General features: G+C 38.5%; 3 protein-coding genes across 6 annotated transcripts in view; 1 reads left to right on the forward strand and 2 right to left on the reverse strand.

Annotated features, from left to right (window-relative positions):
* Positions 1–4,335: 4,335 nt before the first annotated feature.
* LOC119556414 (protein new-glue 4) lies at positions 4,336–4,509 on the reverse strand. The gene has a single exon (XM_037868609.1). It carries the CDS (start codon positions 4,507–4,509, stop codon positions 4,336–4,338), a length of 174 nt encoding a protein of 57 aa, XP_037724537.1.
* A 561-nt stretch (positions 4,510–5,070) lies between these two features.
* Positions 5,071–18,756, forward strand: part of LOC119556407 (cAMP-specific 3',5'-cyclic phosphodiesterase) — a 128,781-nt gene continuing 115,095 nt past the window's right edge. For 2 of the 4 annotated variants that reach the window (XM_037868594.1, XM_037868595.1), the window contains exons 1-2: positions 5,779–6,940; positions 7,784–8,180. In XM_037868594.1, the coding sequence (XP_037724522.1) occupies positions 8,092–8,180 (89 nt within the window). In that variant the 5' untranslated portion in view covers positions 5,779–6,940; positions 7,784–8,091. Of the gene's footprint in view, positions 5,128–5,748; positions 6,941–7,783; positions 8,181–18,756 lie in introns of those variants that run through there. The other 2 variants (XM_037868592.1, XM_037868593.1) reach the window with 2 other exon arrangements.
* LOC119556409 (pre-intermoult gene 1 protein) lies at positions 10,396–10,878 on the reverse strand. The gene has a single exon (XM_037868605.1). It carries the CDS (start codon positions 10,876–10,878, stop codon positions 10,396–10,398), a length of 483 nt encoding a protein of 160 aa, XP_037724533.1.

Here is an 18,756-nt window from a genome sequence, read left to right on the forward strand (position 1 = left end):
TTCAAACTTGAAAAACTTGAGCTTGTTTTCAGATTTCTTAGTGATTACATATTACATATGCAATTGCCTTAAACATGTTTTGAAAATAGGAAATTATAAAAAAAATCGGTTTTTGTGGCCATTGGGATCAGGATCGGTGTGTTGGGTGTAATAGAGTGGTCCTGGGTTCGTGGGGTTCTTCATTTGGAGGACCGGCGGGAGCGACGGGCTCTTTTGCGGCTGCTGCTGCTGCTTCTGCTGCTTCTGCTGCTTTTCCTGCTGCTGCTTTTCCTGCTGCTGCTGCTGCGACGACTCTTGGTGCTGTCGCAGTCGCTTGAGCCACCACTGCGCCTATGATGAGTTTTCTTAATTGTCCCTGCCTTATTGGTAATGCTGTTGTAGTGAATGCGATGAACTTCCTTAGTTTTAGCAGCGGAGGACTTGGTCGTCGTGGTTGGGGCCGCTGTGGTTGTGGTGGTGGTGGTGGTTGTGGTCGTGGTGGTGGTGGTGGTGGTGGTGCTGCTGGTGGATGCCGTGGAGGCCGCGACCGCTGTGGCAGAAGTGGTGGCCGTTGTGGAGGCGCTGCCAGTCTGCCCGATCAGCAAACTGGCAACGGTGGCCAGGAGAAGCAGGAGAGCACAGGTGTACCTCATTGTGGCTTTTAAATGGTTAGATGTCCAGTGGCTGGGCAACTGATGCCAGAAGACAGATGGCAATGGTCTTTTATACAAAAATCTCACAAAGAAATCAAATTATATAACACCTGAAAAAAATCCCATACACATTATTCAATTGGAAAATCTCGCAATTCATAAATATTAAATTATATATTTTCACTTCTCTAGCGTGGCTGTTTGAACAATTGCGCAAAATACCAAACAATTCGCCATTTTTGTGTTGATTTTGCATTGCCAAAAGCACTCCCTTTGTTTCGGCCAAAACTTGCTGAAACAGTTTGGCACAAGAGGTGAAACCCAAATGCGAGATATAGTATAAAAACGTGCTTCCGGTGTCCAAAACAGCATCAGTTTCAAGGCATCTATCAATCCAACCATCCAGCAATCCAGAAATCTTTCGACATGAAGATCTGCCTCGGTTTGTGCTGATCCACCAGTCGGAAAAGAAAAAGGTCATACAACAAAACGGAGTTTATTAAGTATAACTTAAAAAAATTAGAACTTATTAAATTGGGTACTTGAACAATGTGTTTTCGTTGACAAGTAAATATCGATCAAATAAACTTGGATACTTTCAGAGCGATATTTGGCACTCATCGTCAAAGTACTCGTTTTTTTTAAGCTTTTTTACAAAATATTTAAATGCTTATTAAATGGATATTTTTAAATTCCCCTTTTTCTTAAAAAAAGCCATTTGCCTCTGCAAGGTTTAAAAAATTTAAAAATAACAAAATAAATATAGGCAAACTGCCTTGCGGTGGACACGATTTCTGGAGAACTATTTATCCAAAATCAAATATCTAAAAAATGTTAATAGCAGTATAACGCTATAGTCGAGTACCTTGACTATCAGACACCAGTTACTCAGCTAAAGGGACCAAAGGGAAATGGAGATATGCAAGCAGCAAAGCGTGATTGAAATGCGCCACCTACCGGCGGTAGACAGATTTAAGCGTTATGGGCGTTAGAGTGGGCGTGGATCAATTGATAGGTATTGACGAGACCAATACATTTCAGTTGAAAGTTTTTATCTAGCATGAAAAATTTGGGCGCCACCGGTTTAGGCGGTTTGTGGGCGTGGCATATTCGCGTAGTAAACTTGCGCTGCGTATAAGGCTACGGAGTCTAAATCTGAGATCCCAATTCTCTATCTTTAATAGTTTCCGAGATATCCACGTTCATATTTACGATTTTTTGAAGTTTGTGGGCGGTTTGTGAGCGATAAAGTGGGCGTGGCTAACTATTTTTTGGGTCAATCGATAGGTATTGATGAGAACAATACATTTCAGTTATTCTAGCATCAAAACTGTAGGAGCCACAGTTTTGGGCGGTTTGTGGGCGTTAGAGTGGGCGTGGCACACTCTACGAGTAACGGGTATAATTAAAGTTTACCGACAAGATAAAACCAGATCTACAGTTTTCTCGGAATCGGGTCCACCGCAAAACTATTTTGGGTAAAACACCCTTCGTTTTAATTTTTTATTAGGTAAGCCTCAAGAAATTATTCATAAAGCTGTGATTTTTATTGCATCAGTTTTAACGATTAAGGTCCCTATATAAATATAACTTCACGCGAAAGTATGCTCCCAAAATTCGCTTAAGTACGTTGCCATTTCTAGTTTTATTCCCTTAGCCAAACAGAAATAAAAACAAAGCAATAAGTTTCAGCCAAACCAATAGTTTACCTTTGTTTTTGTATAAATTTAGTTGGGCTTAGCAAATATCCGTATGCAACAACTTGAGAAATTGTTGGTAAAGCATCATTTTGAGGTCACTTGTCTTTGTTAACATATTAATATTCCATTTGAGCAGTGCAAAGGGGTTTTCTGTCAATTGTTTAAATATTTGATAATTATTTTGCGTAAATTTTATTTTTATGCAAAAATATTCGCATACTGGCTCTTTCACTTGTTCAAAGATGCTTTGGCCTTGGGGCGTGGTGCAAATTTAGCTGGCCTGGAAATGAATGTACGGTAATATTTCAGTCAAAAGCCATTTTGGTCTTTCCCACAAGGTTGTTTAACTTATAACAGCGCGAAGATAATCGTCTTATTTAACAGTTTATTGATTAATGTCTACTAACTATCCATTTTTCTGTAGGATTAAAAGAACTCATCGAAATAAAATGGGTGTTATTTGCTAAATTATTTTTTGATTGCCTTTATTTTTAGGTTAAATAATACCACATCTGTGTATCGAATGTTTAACACACCCGATACGTATATCTATTGCTCGTAGGAGTCCTATAACAGTCCTTTTTCAGCCAAATGTTTCTCGGAAAATATTAGAGCTATAGACATGGGACAGCTCATCCAGGTTCTTTGGATATGGAAAATTGAAAAACACCCAAATGTCCTGAAATTCTGGGGATCCACATTTTTGGAAATTCGTTTGTAGTCATTTCCTCCTAAAAGCTTTTTTTTATGTAAGTTTGTAAACTTCTTGTTGTCTCTGCATATAAATATTTTGCCTATGTGTATGCAAAACTTTTTCATTCAGACTGAGCAACATGGCACTATGGGAACTTTGACCACTTTTTGTGACCAAAATTAGAACTTTCATTAATTTAGTAAAACTTAAACAATCGTTGCTTTTCTATAAAAACTAAAATCGAGCGAATCGAACAACTTTATCATATAGCTACCATAGGAATGACCAGATTAACTTTGCTGTTTTGGTAGATAAGTGTACATAAATTTAGAAATATCGATCATTATAATATTGAAAGTTTCATACATACGGGAAGTTCTTATAGAAAAAGTATAAGCCAGAATGTTTTTACATTTTACAACCTCTAAAAACCACTTTTATAAGTCAATAACAAAGCTATGTATTTCTGCTTTATTTTTATATTAATTTAAAGCATTAGCCGCCAATGCAAGCAATAGCAATCGCAAAATTTTAGGATATGGTCAAAAAAAATAAATTACAGGAAAAAGTGGCAATAAGTAGCGATTGTAACCAAATACATTTTGACAAGAATTAGGTACTCTACAAATCTCAATTGGTTTTAAAAGTGGACTCCGCAGGACTTACTTTATTTTTTTCTATTTAAACAACCTTAGAATATAGTTTAGTTAGTATATATTAGAATATAGTTTTATAGTTTACTTAGTTTGCTTTATAACCCAAATTTTAAACACTTTAAACTGCAAGCAAAACGTGGAATTTCAACTGACTTAACAGCTGTTATTGTAACTCTATCGGAATTCCAAAAACACAACATTACTGGTCTTCTGTCAATACATCACCAAACAACACTTTTTGTTTTAACGCCTTTTTAAAAATGGGTTTTGGTTAACAAAACTAGTTAAATTCCCCATAGTGCAGTTGTAAAATGAAGGGTATCTAGTAGTCGAACTCAACTATTGCGTGTTTTCTGGTTTGATATAGAAAATAATAACAAATTATTTATTATTTATTTCCATTATGGAATATGGAATAAGAGTTTTCCTGTTGGGGTATAATAAATTTAATAAAGATGTTCATTTTCTTTTTTTTTTAAATGTATCCCCTATTTACATTTTAATATGACAATATGTCATACCGATTTAAACACAATCTGTGTAGATTTCCGTTTTAGTAACGCATAAATTACTTAAGGTGGTTTATATAAACACTGCTTTATTGAAGGCACTTGAACAAAACAAAAATAACAAAAAGTAGGGGCTAGTACATCTCAGTACTGGAAGTAATCATGCTTCTGAAAGTCGGTGAAGGAATCGATATAGTCCTCGGGATGGTAGTCCAGGCTGTGGTAGGCGACATCCCGCACCGTGAAGTCCTCGACCTTGTAGAGGACCTTGCAGATGAGCAGCCAGGGCAGCACTATCATCAGCAGTTTCCATTCCATTATCTCTCGCACGAGATATCAGCGGTTCCTCCGATGTCCGACGTTGGACTAATTAAGGGGAAGCTAAAGTGGATCCAGCAGCCATCTAGCCATATAGCCAAACAGCCAGGATGTGGGTCAGTTTGTGCAGCTGGCGTCTGTCCCTGTAAGAGCTCGCAAATGTGGGCAAATATGTGACTAACCCACTTTCATCCACGCAGCCAACCAGGTGGAATACTTTCGGGCGGCAGAACAAGTCGAAAATGGGGGAAAAATGGTTGTACTTTAGGGGGATGCAGAATCTGTTGGCCGCGTAGAAATGTGAACCTAAGCGCTAATTGACATAGGGAGTGTGTCGGGGAATTCGAGATGGAATTTTAAGTCAAAATGCCAGCCAAAGCGAATTCAGAGAAGACATTTAAACCAAATTATTACTGAAAAATGTTTGATATTTCAATTGCGATATTTAAATTACCTAAAGAAATATTGTTCCTAATATTTTGTTTCATTTAAATTTCGTTACAGATCTCCGCTTGAATGAACATGTTTTTGGCCTACAGATAACTCCCAATCGCAGTGGGAATGATGCGTTTGGCGCGATTTACTCAGAGTTTTTCGTTTAACAAGAATGCCGCCAAGGTGGAGGGGAATAGGATTTTCATATGCTATTTATAAGATTTTAAATTTAAAAGTTCTTTAACTTGGCTAAAAAAAAATCAGAAGCAAACTTAGTTAAACAAAAATCAGCTCATATTTATTTTATGTTTTTAATAAAGTTTAAGTCCAGAAATAGTTATAGTTTTGTATCTCATAAGTTCTAGGGCAGCCACTGAAATCACTATAAATGCATTCTGATAATATTATTTTGTTTAATAACAATAATAATAATAGTAATGATAATTAAATTCCCAAATAATAAATCCAATTTATGCAATATAATCTAAGGCTCAAAAAAGATAACTTAAATATAAACGCTATCCTGCCATTTTGTAATCCCCTTATGTTAGTCTAAGTTTTGTAAATGTTACTATCATTTTTAAAAAATATTTTGTGAAATTCGGAAGTATGATGGATTCCTCCAAAAGACAAAGATCTTTATTGCTTACCATAATTTTCAGAGAATTTAAAACCGTAGTGATTTTGGTGGCACTCCTATATTTGTTTTTAAGTTTACACATTAGTTACAAACAGAAGATGTACAAAATATTTGAAAATAATACAAAATTGATTGATTTCAAATACTTTCCCATGCATTTTTAGCATCGCGGCAGCGGCAGCAGCAACGGAAACGGAAACGGCAACGCGACCGGAAACGGAAACGGCCAGGGGTTAGGTGGCAGCTACAGTGCCAACGGCCTGGCAGCCAGTGGTGGCGTTGGAGGGGGCGGTGGGAGTGGCAGCGGCAGCGAAGGCGGTGGGTGTGGCAGCGGTAGTGGGAGCGGAAGCGGCAGAGGCAGCGGCAGCGGCAGCGGAAGCGGAAGTGGGAGTGGCAAGCGGAAATCAAAGACAAGAACAAAGTGCTTCGGTGGCACAGTGTTTCGGTGTTGCCTCCCTTGTCGCGGGGGCGGCTCCGCAGCCCCCGCCACAAGTCCGCCCCAAACACCCGCCCAGTCGCCGGACGAGTTCAAGGCCATTGGCGGTCCGAAGGATAATAGCAACAGTGGTCTGGAGAAGCCCAAGGACCAAAAGCGGGACACTCAGGAGCGGAACCAAGGCAACAGCAGCGCGGACGATCTGCTGAATCGCACCGGATACGAATCGCGTTCCGGATCCGAGCTGGATCTGTACGGCAGCAAGAAGAAGCACTCGCTGGCGGACACCATCGACACATCGGCGACCACCCCGATCTCCCTGAAGACCCTCATCAACGACGTGGACGAGGAGCTGGACCAGCAGCTGAGTGCGGCGGACATAGCAGCCGCCAGTTTGGCCAGCGGTCTGGTCGCCCGCCGAGCGGAACCGGAAACGCTGAGCGACGCCAGTGTCTCACCCACCGCGGTGGTGCAGCAGCAGCAGCAGCAGCAGCAGCAGCAGCCACCATTTTCGCAATCACAGCCACATTTGGTGCCCAGCAGCGGGAACATCCTCAGCCAGGTCACCCTGTACAGCGGCACAAATCCCGGCCAGAATCCAGGCCAGAATCAGGCCCAAAGCCCGAATCCCAATCAGAGTTCCACTTCAAGCTCAAGCTCAAATCCCAGCCAGAATCAACAGCGCTGCAGTTGCCAGCCGCAGACTTCCCCATTGCCGCATATCAAGGAGGAGGAGGAGTCCGAGCAGGCCAACTCCAAGCACCAGTCGATCCTCAAGGATCAGCAGCAACTGCCACCGCCGATCACCGTAGGCAGTGGCTACTGTGGCAGCTGCGAGAGCGTGCACCACTCCTCGGCCACCTCGTCGTCGGCGGGCACAGTGCCCACTGGCAGTCAGCAGCCGCAGGAGTATATTGCAGGTAATTCACTTTGATATCATTGATATCAATAAAATACAGCTCAGCAATTATTATATATTTATTTGTGTAATAGTATTTAAATTCTTATTAATTGACAATTTATTTTAAATGTTTTAAATTATTAAAAATTAAAAATGTAATTAAATAAATAAAGAATTCAATTATTAATTAAATTAGGTCAATTTATATCATTTCTAAAATATCTTATAAATTTAAAATAAAAGTTAAAGTCAAAGATAAAATGGGAATAATAGATTGTTAAAAAGGAATATCTGCAATTTTGATTTAAAGTTTCTTGTGGTATATTTGAATAAAAAACAAAAATGTATTATTTAATACAAATAATGCGTAAAACATTTAAACCAAATATAAATATTACTAGAAAACAGGTATTTACGATTAAAAAATACATATGTCATATTTACTTTAAGTAAACTATAAATAAAATGAATAAAATATTGACATTTTTTTTCCTTACTTATCATTACTAAAATTACTACGTTTTGGTTATCAGTTTAGACAAAATCAAGTAAACCGAATTATTTTAATTGTTTACGCACTGGCAAATATGTAATTAAGTATGCTAATAATGTTTAAGTATATTTATCAAACTCCCTTTGGTGACTTTTAAAAGGAATTTACTGGGTCTCAAACATATGCAAATTCTTAACAGCGGATGCTAAGAAACTGTAATAGGTATTCATTTATGAAATGCATTTACTTATCTGTGTTTTTTTATCATAAACAAGTTTTGACCTACATTAATAGAGAAATAAGTAAATATCAATCTACGAATAATCATTATGAATTATAAACTAGTTTATTTTCGATTTGCAATGGCAGGTACCTCCTCGACGCCCTCGCCGCGCATCAAACTAAAGTTCCGCAAGCCGCACAAGTCCTGCTGGTCGCGAATCGTCCTTGCGCCCATCGGATCGACGGGCGGCTCCTCGTCGGCCACCACCGTCATCGGCAGCAACTCGAACGAGACCTTGGCCTCCAGCAGCACCACCGGCGGCACCGCCACCCAGAACAGCACCCAGAACAGCAGCAGCGTCAGCGTCGCCGCCCACCACCGGCTGACCTCGTCGTCGGCCTCCGCCCTCGCCTCCTCGCACCCCAGCAACTCGCAGCTGCTGCCCACCAGCAAGATGCAGGCCGAGCAGGGGTCCATCGGCGACCTGCAGAAGTACCACAGTCGGTACCTCAAGAACCGTCGCCACACGCTGGCCAACGTTCGGTGAGTAAGGGGGGCCCCACATGCATGCTCGCAACAGAATGATATCTCCAAATTTACCCCTTAAGCTATCATTTTTATGATACATTATGTTGTTAAATTAAATTCATATGAAAAAAGTGATATATTATAAAGAAATTATATTTGAAAAATGTTTTTAATCGCATATTTATCGATTGATCAAGAAATGTTACAATATATCATATATAATTTACTTAGAAGAATTTCGATGCTCAAGAATTCGCGTTTTCTTTGCTGGCCAACGTTCGGTGTGTGTGGATGGGTGCTCCTCTAAACCCACACATTAATGCGCAAAATAACAATATCGCTTAATATACCAATTAGGTTTTCATTTTAATGATACATTATTTTGTTAAATGAAATCAAAAAAAGAAAAGAGAGCGCTATAGTCGATCCCATCGACCATCAAATACCCCTTACTCAGCTAAAGGGGGTGCGAGGGAGATGGAGATGTGCAAAGCGACTGTTCCCAAAATTGCACACTTTATTTGCTTATAACTTTTTAATGAATGATGCGATTTGAATAATTACAGTAGTATGTAGATGGGTATTGATAATAAGAACAAAGTATACATGAAATTTTTTTGAAAATTAAAAAAAAATGATTCGCTAGACAGGTTTTAGCTGAAAAAAACTTGCGCTGCGCAAGAAGCTCAAGAATCTGCATGCCAAAAGTGCGAAAAGTGATCAACAAATTTAAATGCCTTAAGATCATGTCTCGTTAGCATAGGTAGAGGGCTGTTTGATTTGTCGGAACTACAATTAAAAATCCGCAAGTACATATAAAGATTATTTTTGACTAAAATCCAAAGCCCATTTTACCGCCTTAAAAACTCAGTGCTTTTACTGGCATAATCCAGCTCGTGGTTTAAATTCCAATTTAAATTTTATTTAATTTAAATTTAGTTATTGACCTATCAATTTCATAGAATTTAGCTAATATGAATTCGGATTCTAAAGAATTCGCGTTTGCTTTGAATGGTACTTACGTACCACACAATATTGCGCATGTCACACAAAGCTAACCTAATTAGATATAAAATTGAAATAGAAAGCCAGAAAACTACCACGCACTTTGCGTAAAGTACAAATCGCATTCCTTTGAAGCCCTTAATCAGTCGCATTAAAATGGTATCTTTTTATAAACGGGGGAGTACAGAAAAGACGGCCTTCAAGTGGGTCGTCAACAAAGCGTCAAAAATATCGCAAAATGCTGGCGAATTTCGACTAATTATTTTTGCTTTTTGGCAATGTTTGCACAACTGTTTGCTAAATTAACGTATCAAGACCCGGACGTGACCCTTGCGTCATGGAAAGCCACTAGTTGCTGGAAAACAAAAGGCAGCCGCGACGCGCCAACTTAAAAGTTAGGCCAATGAAGTCGGCCAATTAGCGACTTACAATGAAATCAATTGGCAGTTAGTCGACTTAATCGAATTAGAAAAGTTAAAGTGACAGAAACTTTGAGTCACCGCAGGAAGTTGGCCAACGGAGAAAAGCTGTGTGTGTGTGTCTGTCAGTTGGGCCTGAATAACTTATATAGCCTGGATAATTGAGCAGATTGTGGGCGCTTTGAAAGCTGCAAAGCTGAAGAGCCATTCATCGATAAGTCATCGACACCTGTTGAGATTTTCTGACAGGCATTTGCACCCGCCCCACCGCACATATTGTGGTAAAAATACTGTTGCCTAGTTTGCAGCCACATTCTGTGTACATTGTGTCCATAGTATTTTGTAATTTTATATTGAAGCTTTTGTCCTTTTTTTATCCTTGTCTGTAACACAAACAGATTTGTTTTGATTTTTTAGCTGCTTTGTGGCAAAATGTTAACTATATTTATAGAATATTTCTCGCAAGAGAGAACTTCTATTGTTACATGTTTTTTCATCAAATCTATACAATGGAAACTGATTCATTAAGCACTCCTCAGTGATTTTCTGTTTTTTTTTACTTTGAAATTGTGTATTTTTTCGCGAGGAATTTTTTATGTTTACCTCCATGAATTGGTCATGCAGATTGCATTTTTTAATTTCTACCGAAATGACCTTCTGCATTCCAGAAAAAATATGCAGAGTTTTTGTGCGCTCTTGAGCCACACCAATACCCCAATGAATTATTTAATCATGAAAAAAAAAATTGTATTTATTAAAGCATATAGTTTTGATACTGTTGATTTCATCTAAGTATTTTTTCCGCTCTAACCACGTCTTCTGTTGTTGTTTTTGCGCCTGTTGTTGTTCGTTACCTTCTTCCTGTTGTTGTTCTTCTTCCTGCGATTGTTTTTGGCCTTCTTCTTTTTCTGGGCCTTCTTCTTGTTCTTGTTGGCCTTCTTCTTAGTGCTGTTGGCCTTCTTCTTGTTGCTGGTCTTCTTCTTTTTCACCACTGGAGCTGCTGTTGTGGTCTCGACGTCCGAATCGTCATCTGCATCGTCATCTGTGTCGGTATCTGTATCGGAATCTGTGTCGGAATCATCAGAAGATCCATCATCCACATCGCTACTACTACCATCTTCTGCAGAACTCTCCGTGGAACTGACCTCCGTTGTAGAACTGTCATCGTCATCAGCATCGGTGTCCGAATCCGTATCCGTATCCGTATCTGTATCCGTATCGGCACTCACAACCAGGGTAACGAAAAGCCCCAGACATAGGAAAACCAGCATTAGCCTTGTCAACTTCATTTCGGCACTATCTTCTATCTATCTCTGACGTGCCGTCTAAGGTTTCTGCGCAATTTATAGTCAACGTATTATTTACCCAAGCGAAGGCCAAAGTAAAGTCGAAAATAAAATCTGCTGAAACAAAAAACGTTGGGAAACAATATACCAGGTGATTGGTCCCAGCTGGTGATGGCATTTGGCTCAACATACTCGAAATTATATCGCTAATTTCAGTAAATCGGCGAGAAATGTTTTCTCAAAGATTCTCATTTAACGATGGGTATTACCTCAAATACCTTATTTAATAATTCACTTCGCCCTTATAACACTTTTCCAGTCCGATATAAAAATATGGTCACACTCTAACACGAGACTGTGAAACGGTCATATTCATACAAGTTTTAATATTGTTTAGAAAGAATTTTTATTGCACTCCATTCAGTTTAAGCGATGTCTTGTTTATTTAAAATAATCTTAAGCTGGAAATAAAATCCATGCTAAATTTAGTGTCTATAGACTGCGTAAAAAATATTTTTGTACGGCACATGTTTACGTGGCAATTTTTACGTATATCGAAACAAGCACATACCAACTATTGCCACAAAAAATGGTAACAAAAAAATTATAAAAACGATTTAAGCAACACGGTTTAATTTGCACACACTAGTAGCACGCGAAATTCGTCAACAACTCAAAGTAGACATCTGAAACTTAGAAAGACCATGATCAATATGGCAATTTATACGTAGATGACTCGAACAGCTGCGGTTAAGTAAACTCAAGTTGGTGTTCATGCTAAGTTGGCTTAAGTCAATCCGGCGGCCAAAAATGGAAACAGACCTTTCTATCCCACAAATATTGGTGGAAGACCTACACTCTAAAAAATTGTTGTTTACTCTTATGTGTATTAATAAACACAACTTTGAGTGCACCCAAAACTGTGATACTGTGGGTCAAGGTCAGAATGCAATGGGTATATAATGAGCCCTTATCGGCTGTAAAAGCAGTAGTGAAGATGCGCTTTGCTGTGCTGATTGTGGGCTTAGTGGTGCTGGTTGGGTTATCCCCGGCACACTCAACTCAACCAGGTTGCGACCCAGAACCCCCAGAATGCGACTCGGAACCGGAAGAATGTAACCCTGAACCACCAGTTTGTGAAACCGATCCACCAGCCTGCAATACTGAGCCACCAATTTGCCGCACTGAACCCCCAGTTTGCAGCACTCAACCACCAGTTTGCAGCACTCAACCACCAGTTTGCAGCACTCAACCGCCAGTTTGCAGCACTGAATCACCAGTTTGCAACACTCAACCGCCAGTTTGCAGTACCGAACCACCAACATGCAGCACTAAACCACCGGTTTGCAGCACTGAACCACCAGTATGCAGCACTAAGCCCCCAGTTTGCAGCACAGCACCACCAGTTTGCAGCACTCAACCACCAGTTTGCAGCACTCAACCACCAGTTTGCAGCACTCAACCACCAGTTTGCAGCACTCAACCGCCAGTTTGCAGTACCGAACCACCAACATGCAGCACTAAACCACCGGTTTGCAGCACTGAACCACCAATATGCAGCACTAAGCCCCCAGTTTGCAGCACAGAACCACCAATTTCCAGCACTCAACCACCAGTTTGCAGCACTCAACCGCCAGTTTGCAGCACTCAACCACCAGTTTGCAGCACTCAACCACCAGTATGCAGCACTAAGCCCCCAGTTTGCAGCACAGAACCACCAGTTTGCAGCACTCAGCCACCAGTTAGCAGCACTCAACCACCAGTTTGCAGCACTCAACCGCCAGTTTGCAGTACCGAACCGCCAACATGCAGCACTAAACCACCGGTTTGCAGCACTGAACCACCAGTATGCAGCACTAAGCCCCCAGTTTGCAGCACAGCACCACCAGTTTGCAGCACTCAACCACCAGTTTGCAGTACTAAGCCACCAGTTTGCAGCACCAAGCCACCAGTTTGCAGCACTGAACCACCAACCACAGTTAGCACCCCAAAGCAACCCCACTGGGAAAAAACCAAGCGACCCTCTTGCGAAAAAATCACCAAACCATCGCATTGCGAAAAAACCATCAAGCATCCGGAGAATACTAAAACAATAATTCATCATCCCCCGGGAACAAAAGGACCATCGGGATGTGGATCTGCAGGTGGATCTAGCTGTGGATCTAAAGGAGGATCCGAATGTGGGTCCAGGAGTCTTCCAGCTAAATGCCCCAATTCCCAACCGAAGCCCCAGCCCAAGTGTAATCCTGAACCTAAATGTATAGCCCAACCCAAGCCCGAACCCAAGCCAAAGGCATGTGGAAACGCGAAGCAACCTCAAAAACCCCAGACAAAGCCATGTGGAATCGCGAAGCAACCTCAAAAACCCCAGGCAAAGCCATGTGGAATCGCGAAGCCACCTCAAAAGCCCCAGGCAAAGCCACGTGGAAACGCGAAGCAACCTCAAAAACCCCAGGCAAAGCCAAGTGGAAACGCAAAGCAACCTCAAAAACCCCAACCAAAACCAATCGCCAAGAAATCCCAAAAACCGCAGCCAAAAAAACGTGGTCGTAAATGAAGAATTGCATAACAAGATTTCGAAATGACATTAACAAGATAACAAGCACCTAAAAAACCTTTTTATAATAAATATTAAAAATTAATAATTTTAGTAGAGTTGTTGGGAAAAAATCTGAAGATTTTTGAAAAATCTTAAAACGGTGTCTTTAAAAACATCCTTTTGTTTGCTATGGTTATGTAAAATCTTTAAAATCACTTGTAAAGGTGTCTAAAAGTATGTAGTAAAAAGTTACATGTTCCCTCCAATTGAATGGGAATTCCAAACTGAAAATATATTGTAGCATACTTTTAGTCACGTTTCTAAGTGATTTTATAAAAATCTTAAAAACGTTGTCTTAAAAAACTTTCTTTTGTTTGCTATGGTTATGTAAAATCTTTAAGATCTCTTATAAAGGTGTCTAAAAGTATGTAGTAAAAAATTACATGTTCCCTCCAATTGAATGGGAATTCCAGCTGAAAATATATTGTTGCATACTTTTAGGCGCGTTTATAAGTGATTTCATATTAAGTTTTAGTCTGTGAAAGTAATGTATTTTGGTAACCTGGCCAACTAAAATGATATCAGAACAAAGGTGAATATTAAAACAGTACCTTTAATCGAAACGCCGTGCGTTCAGTGGCCGAAATCCGGTGGTGAGCCCTATATTGTCTGCTTTATTGTGCGAATAGCTCGCCATTGCTGCTCCAGAATGCAGAGTTTCACCTGAAATTCTTTTGTTCGACCCATTTGGGGGGAGGGGGGCGTGGCCAGGTACTTTATTTCCAGCCCACTAAACACAAATTACACATGCAATTGTCGCTGTCCAAAGTCCCTGAATGCTGACAAGCCCACAGATCCCATGGAACCACATTCACATCCACATTCACATCCACATTCACATCCACATTCACATCCACATCCACATTCACATCCACATTCACATCCACATTCACATCCACATCGCGTGCGTTAATGTTGCCCATCAACGAGAGCACTTGGCGCCCTCTCTTTCCCGCGGACACAGGCCCTCTCTTTCGCGTCCATTGTTTTTGCATTTTGCACGCCATTTTGTGTGGCCACAGCGGAAATGAACTTGCTGACAATGCATTCAACGGTACACGACGCAAATTTCCCTCCTCAGTTAAATCAATAGAATACGGTTTTAAAAATATCCTTGACGTTTTTTTTATGCTTAAAAACATTTTGAAGTTGTCAAGACAAAAAGAGAGTGACCATTTTAAAAGATCAAACTCTATTCATCATTTGAAAAATTATCAAGAAAAACTTACACTTTAAAAAAAAGTTGTCTTAAAAATGTACCTTAATGATCTTCCCATTAAGTACCCATTTTTATGAATTGTGCACTATGAAAAAGGGTTTTAGGGCTACAAAAATTCCATTTAAACGCCTTTAATATTTATTATTTTCTTGAAAAACTTTGTAAGCGTTTTTGGATACCTAAATCGATTTCTTCGAGTGTACAGGCCTGTCCATGCAGATGCGTGAGTGCATTTTGTCTGTGTACAAGTGAGTGGAAAGTGGTGTAATAATTTATCACAGGAAAAGCCTTGAGGTGACTCGTACTCAATCATTTTATGCGAATTCAAAAGAAAATTTTAACAAAAGTGGTACGTTTTAAAGTGCCATACATTAAAAACAAATATGAAAAAAATGTTCATAAAGTTAAAAAAAAAAGTGGTCTTTATTGTATGATCCACAAAGCGATTTGAAATATGTTTTTGATATTTTTGTAAAAACCTGTTTAAGTATTTTCATTTAGTCATAATAGATGATATGAAGGCAGGAATCCCTTTTATTGATCGCTGTACTTTCTATAATTTTGAAATCGGTGTTTTTCTGTGCGAATTATGTCAATTAGGAAGCACTGATTAGAAAATAAATATTGACTTGGCGTTGGGCCAAGAGAGCCCAATTGCATAAATGTGCATACATTTGGCCCAGCTTAATTGCATCCATAATTGTGTGCGCCATTTGATGGCAAATTCTTCTTGGACAATTTGATTTACATAATCTTCCCCGATGGCAATCAACTGTTGCGCGCACAACCCCTTGGCCCTTTAACCCACAATGGCCCCGTAACCCCTCAAGCATGCATTATCCAACTCTTTTGTGACATTAAGGGTTCAGGATTGGGTATTGGGATTGAGAATGGAAATGGGGATGGGTATGGGGATGGGGATGGGTTCCCTCACCATAATTCACGCCTGAGTGGAGCTCCGTTATTGCTAGTCATTGAACTTCAGCTAAATGTGGGCGGTTGGGTGTTCGGTTATTATTATTTATAACTATGGGACGGGCTAGGAGAAGCCAGGTCGTCCCAAAATAACCTACAATTAATCAATACACGAACGGGCCTTAAATATTGTTTCATTTTTTGGCAATACAAAGTTGAGTCATTTTCTTGAGAGTCTTGAAAATTTTAGTTGACTCCTTACAAATAAGTTTATGTTTTTTGCGGTATGTTATGTGTATCATTTTGTTTTCCAGAAAACTCATTTAGGAAGAGACAAAGCTAATAACTGTTGTCCTTGTTATTATTTTTAAAGTTTAATTAAATTAATGAAAAATAAAAAAGAAATACATTTTTTTTAATTTCCGTAAAGTTCAAACCAGTTTTATTTTCATTCTCAAACATTTTATGTATACAGCTGACTTTTTAAACCAAACCGTTTTCTTTACCGCCTTTCTTTATAAACGAAATGCATATATATCAAAGTATTATGGACATTATAAAACATATGTGTTTATTAAGTATTATTAATAAACAAAAAGCTAACGACCCTTAGGAATATTTTGAGTTTTAAAATAATTGAAAAATATATAATCAACGTTTCAAGATACACTTTCCAAATCGTAAGGGTTTGTCATAAATAAGGATCTAAGGCTTTCCCAAAAATATTTTAATAAAATAGTAACATAATAAGATTTTAAATAAGTAAAGTACTTCATATAATTTGTAAATAGTCTCAAAATAATAATATCCTTTTCAAAATATTTTTACCAATTAAATTCGATTACAATATAGCCCGCGAAAATTTAATTCGCTGTACACGTTAAGTATACGCCATGTGACAGCTTTTAAATTTTTATAAAGCTTAGATATAAAAGCAATGTGAAAAGCTTTTCAAAGGTTGGCGAAAAAATTGTATAAATATTTTCACCATTATAAAAAGCCAACTTTCACCAAAAATAAGCTTTCACCATGGGCTAGATATTTTACCAACAAGACTGTTTTAGCCAACATTTCCACCCAGCATAAGCCCATGGGGCTTTAAAGCTCCCAATCAAATGGTAAAACAAAAACTGCGATCCCGCAGCGATTCCCGAGAATCGAAAGGAAGTTTTCCCTGACATTTACCTTTGATTCAAGGTCACGCAATCGCTGCACTTGACATCGTTGGTTGCAGCAAGACATCTAAAAGGAGCCGGAGGCCACTTTCTTGACCTTCGACCACGCAGCCTGTCAGGAAAATAGAATCTGGCCGGGAAACGGAACACAGCTGTGTTCAAAATAATAGTGAACTGCTACATTCATCTTCTAAAACATTTAAAAATCTTTCAAGGTTTTAAAAATACATATTGTTTTAAACATGTATCTACATTTTCTGCCAATGAACAGGGTTTCTACACAAAGATGTCAACAAATTACATATCAAAGGTCACACAAAACGTTCCTACTTTAAAAGAAAAACAGAAATGTTTTTCTAATCTTAAAAGGTTATTATTATCTCACCGAATGATACCGACTATACCAAACGTTTTCACATCTGAAAAAAAGGATAAATGCCTTGTTTTTAGGAGAATGCTTGTAGAACATTAATAGAAGCCAGATTATTTTTATAATTATTTTAAAAATAATTCAAGTTCTTTATTTAATAAATAATATTTATTTAATTTATAACTTCGGCTATATATATATTGTTGTACCTGTGCTTTATAGCTTTAAATATTTAATTTTTTAACATTTTTCAAAAGTGATTGCACATATCATCATTATTCATAACCCATTGCTAGAATTGTGGCCACTGCTGAACATATTCCCCACGCGGTCTCGAGCAAAGGTTACCCACAGGATGTGTGGGATATTTTACTCCGTTTGTGCTCACTTTTTGAGTGGACAGTCAGCTCTGCGGTTGTCAGCTGCCAAGTTGGCTAGAACAGGATATTGTGGTCGGAGATGGGGAATAACTCAAAGGTCTCCTTCCAGGAATAATCTTACTTGACTCAAGTTCAAACTTAACTTCACACAGTGAGCCGCATTCTGAATAAACAGGGAAACTTTAACTACTTTGGCTTATGTTAACAGCCGGAAATTGCAGTTACTTTTGGTGAATCTTAATCTGAATAACAATTATTCAGAATTCAAGATGAAGCTGAACTTAACGCAGTAAGCTTGCACTCTGAATTAATTGGGTAAGATTTCTTATGAAACCTCTTTTGCGTTGCGTTAAAAGCCGGATGTGGTAGTTGCTCTTGGTTAATGGAAGCTCAGTATTTTTAGCAGGGGAAAAATTCGGTTGAGGTCATAAAACGCATATGTCCTTTTTTAAGGTCTTAAATTTATAAATAATTTTTAGAATTGCCAAAGTGTTATTTACAAATACATTTAGCATGATTCTTTTTCTAAATTATTCTGCTTAAAAAGGTTCAATCAAAATATGCAGGTGCAAGTCAGCCACATATATTCGCATTCATGACTCAATTATTTGCAATTGTTATTTGTTTGTCCTCACTTTACATACGTAATGAAGTCTGGAAGTCGAGCAAATATTTTTCATATTCCATTTGAATTTCTGGGAAATACTTGACTGCGCTTTATCCCCGCCAATTGAATTAATAACCATTATTTTCTTTTCTTTCTTTTCAGGTGAGTCTCTTCCCTGTTTTGACATTATTTTAATAACCGCCACGCGGTGTATGAATCGTAAGTAGTGAAAATAGTAAATAGTTGCAACACATGGGTAAACAGAAATATATTGGATTTTGAAGTGCTGGTATTTTGTTTATAAATTTCAGGTAACCACTAAAAAGAATACTCGATTTGTATAACGTCCAATATACTTCATAAATAAATAAATCATTCTTCATGTTAAAAATATTATAAAAAGATAATTAAGCATTAAAAAGTTTATACATACATTGTGTTTTGCAAATTGTTCATACATATTAAGAGCTTATTAATTGATTCCCTTTTTAATCTTCTGATTCTGATTTAAAATACGCCTTATACTTATAATATTTTTTTAAAAATACCTTTCAAGTCTAGTGATGAAAATAATAGTGTAATTTACAGTATTGCACAATTTTCTTTTATTACTAGA

Source organism: Drosophila subpulchrella, chromosome X (genome assembly GCF_014743375.2).
Source record: "Drosophila subpulchrella strain 33 F10 #4 breed RU33 chromosome X, RU_Dsub_v1.1 Primary Assembly, whole genome shotgun sequence".
In the NCBI taxonomy this organism is placed as follows: Eukaryota; Metazoa; Arthropoda; class Insecta; order Diptera; family Drosophilidae; genus Drosophila; species Drosophila subpulchrella.

Bases quoted from the DNA above. Each gene is read 5' to 3' on its own strand.
- LOC119556409 (XM_037868605.1), bottom strand. From the start codon at position 10,878: ATGAAGTTGACAAGGCTAATGCTGGTTTTCCTATGTCTGGGGCTTTTC.
- LOC119556414 (XM_037868609.1), bottom strand. From the start codon at position 4,509: ATGGAATGGAAACTGCTGATGATAGTGCTGCCCTGGCTGCTCATCTGC.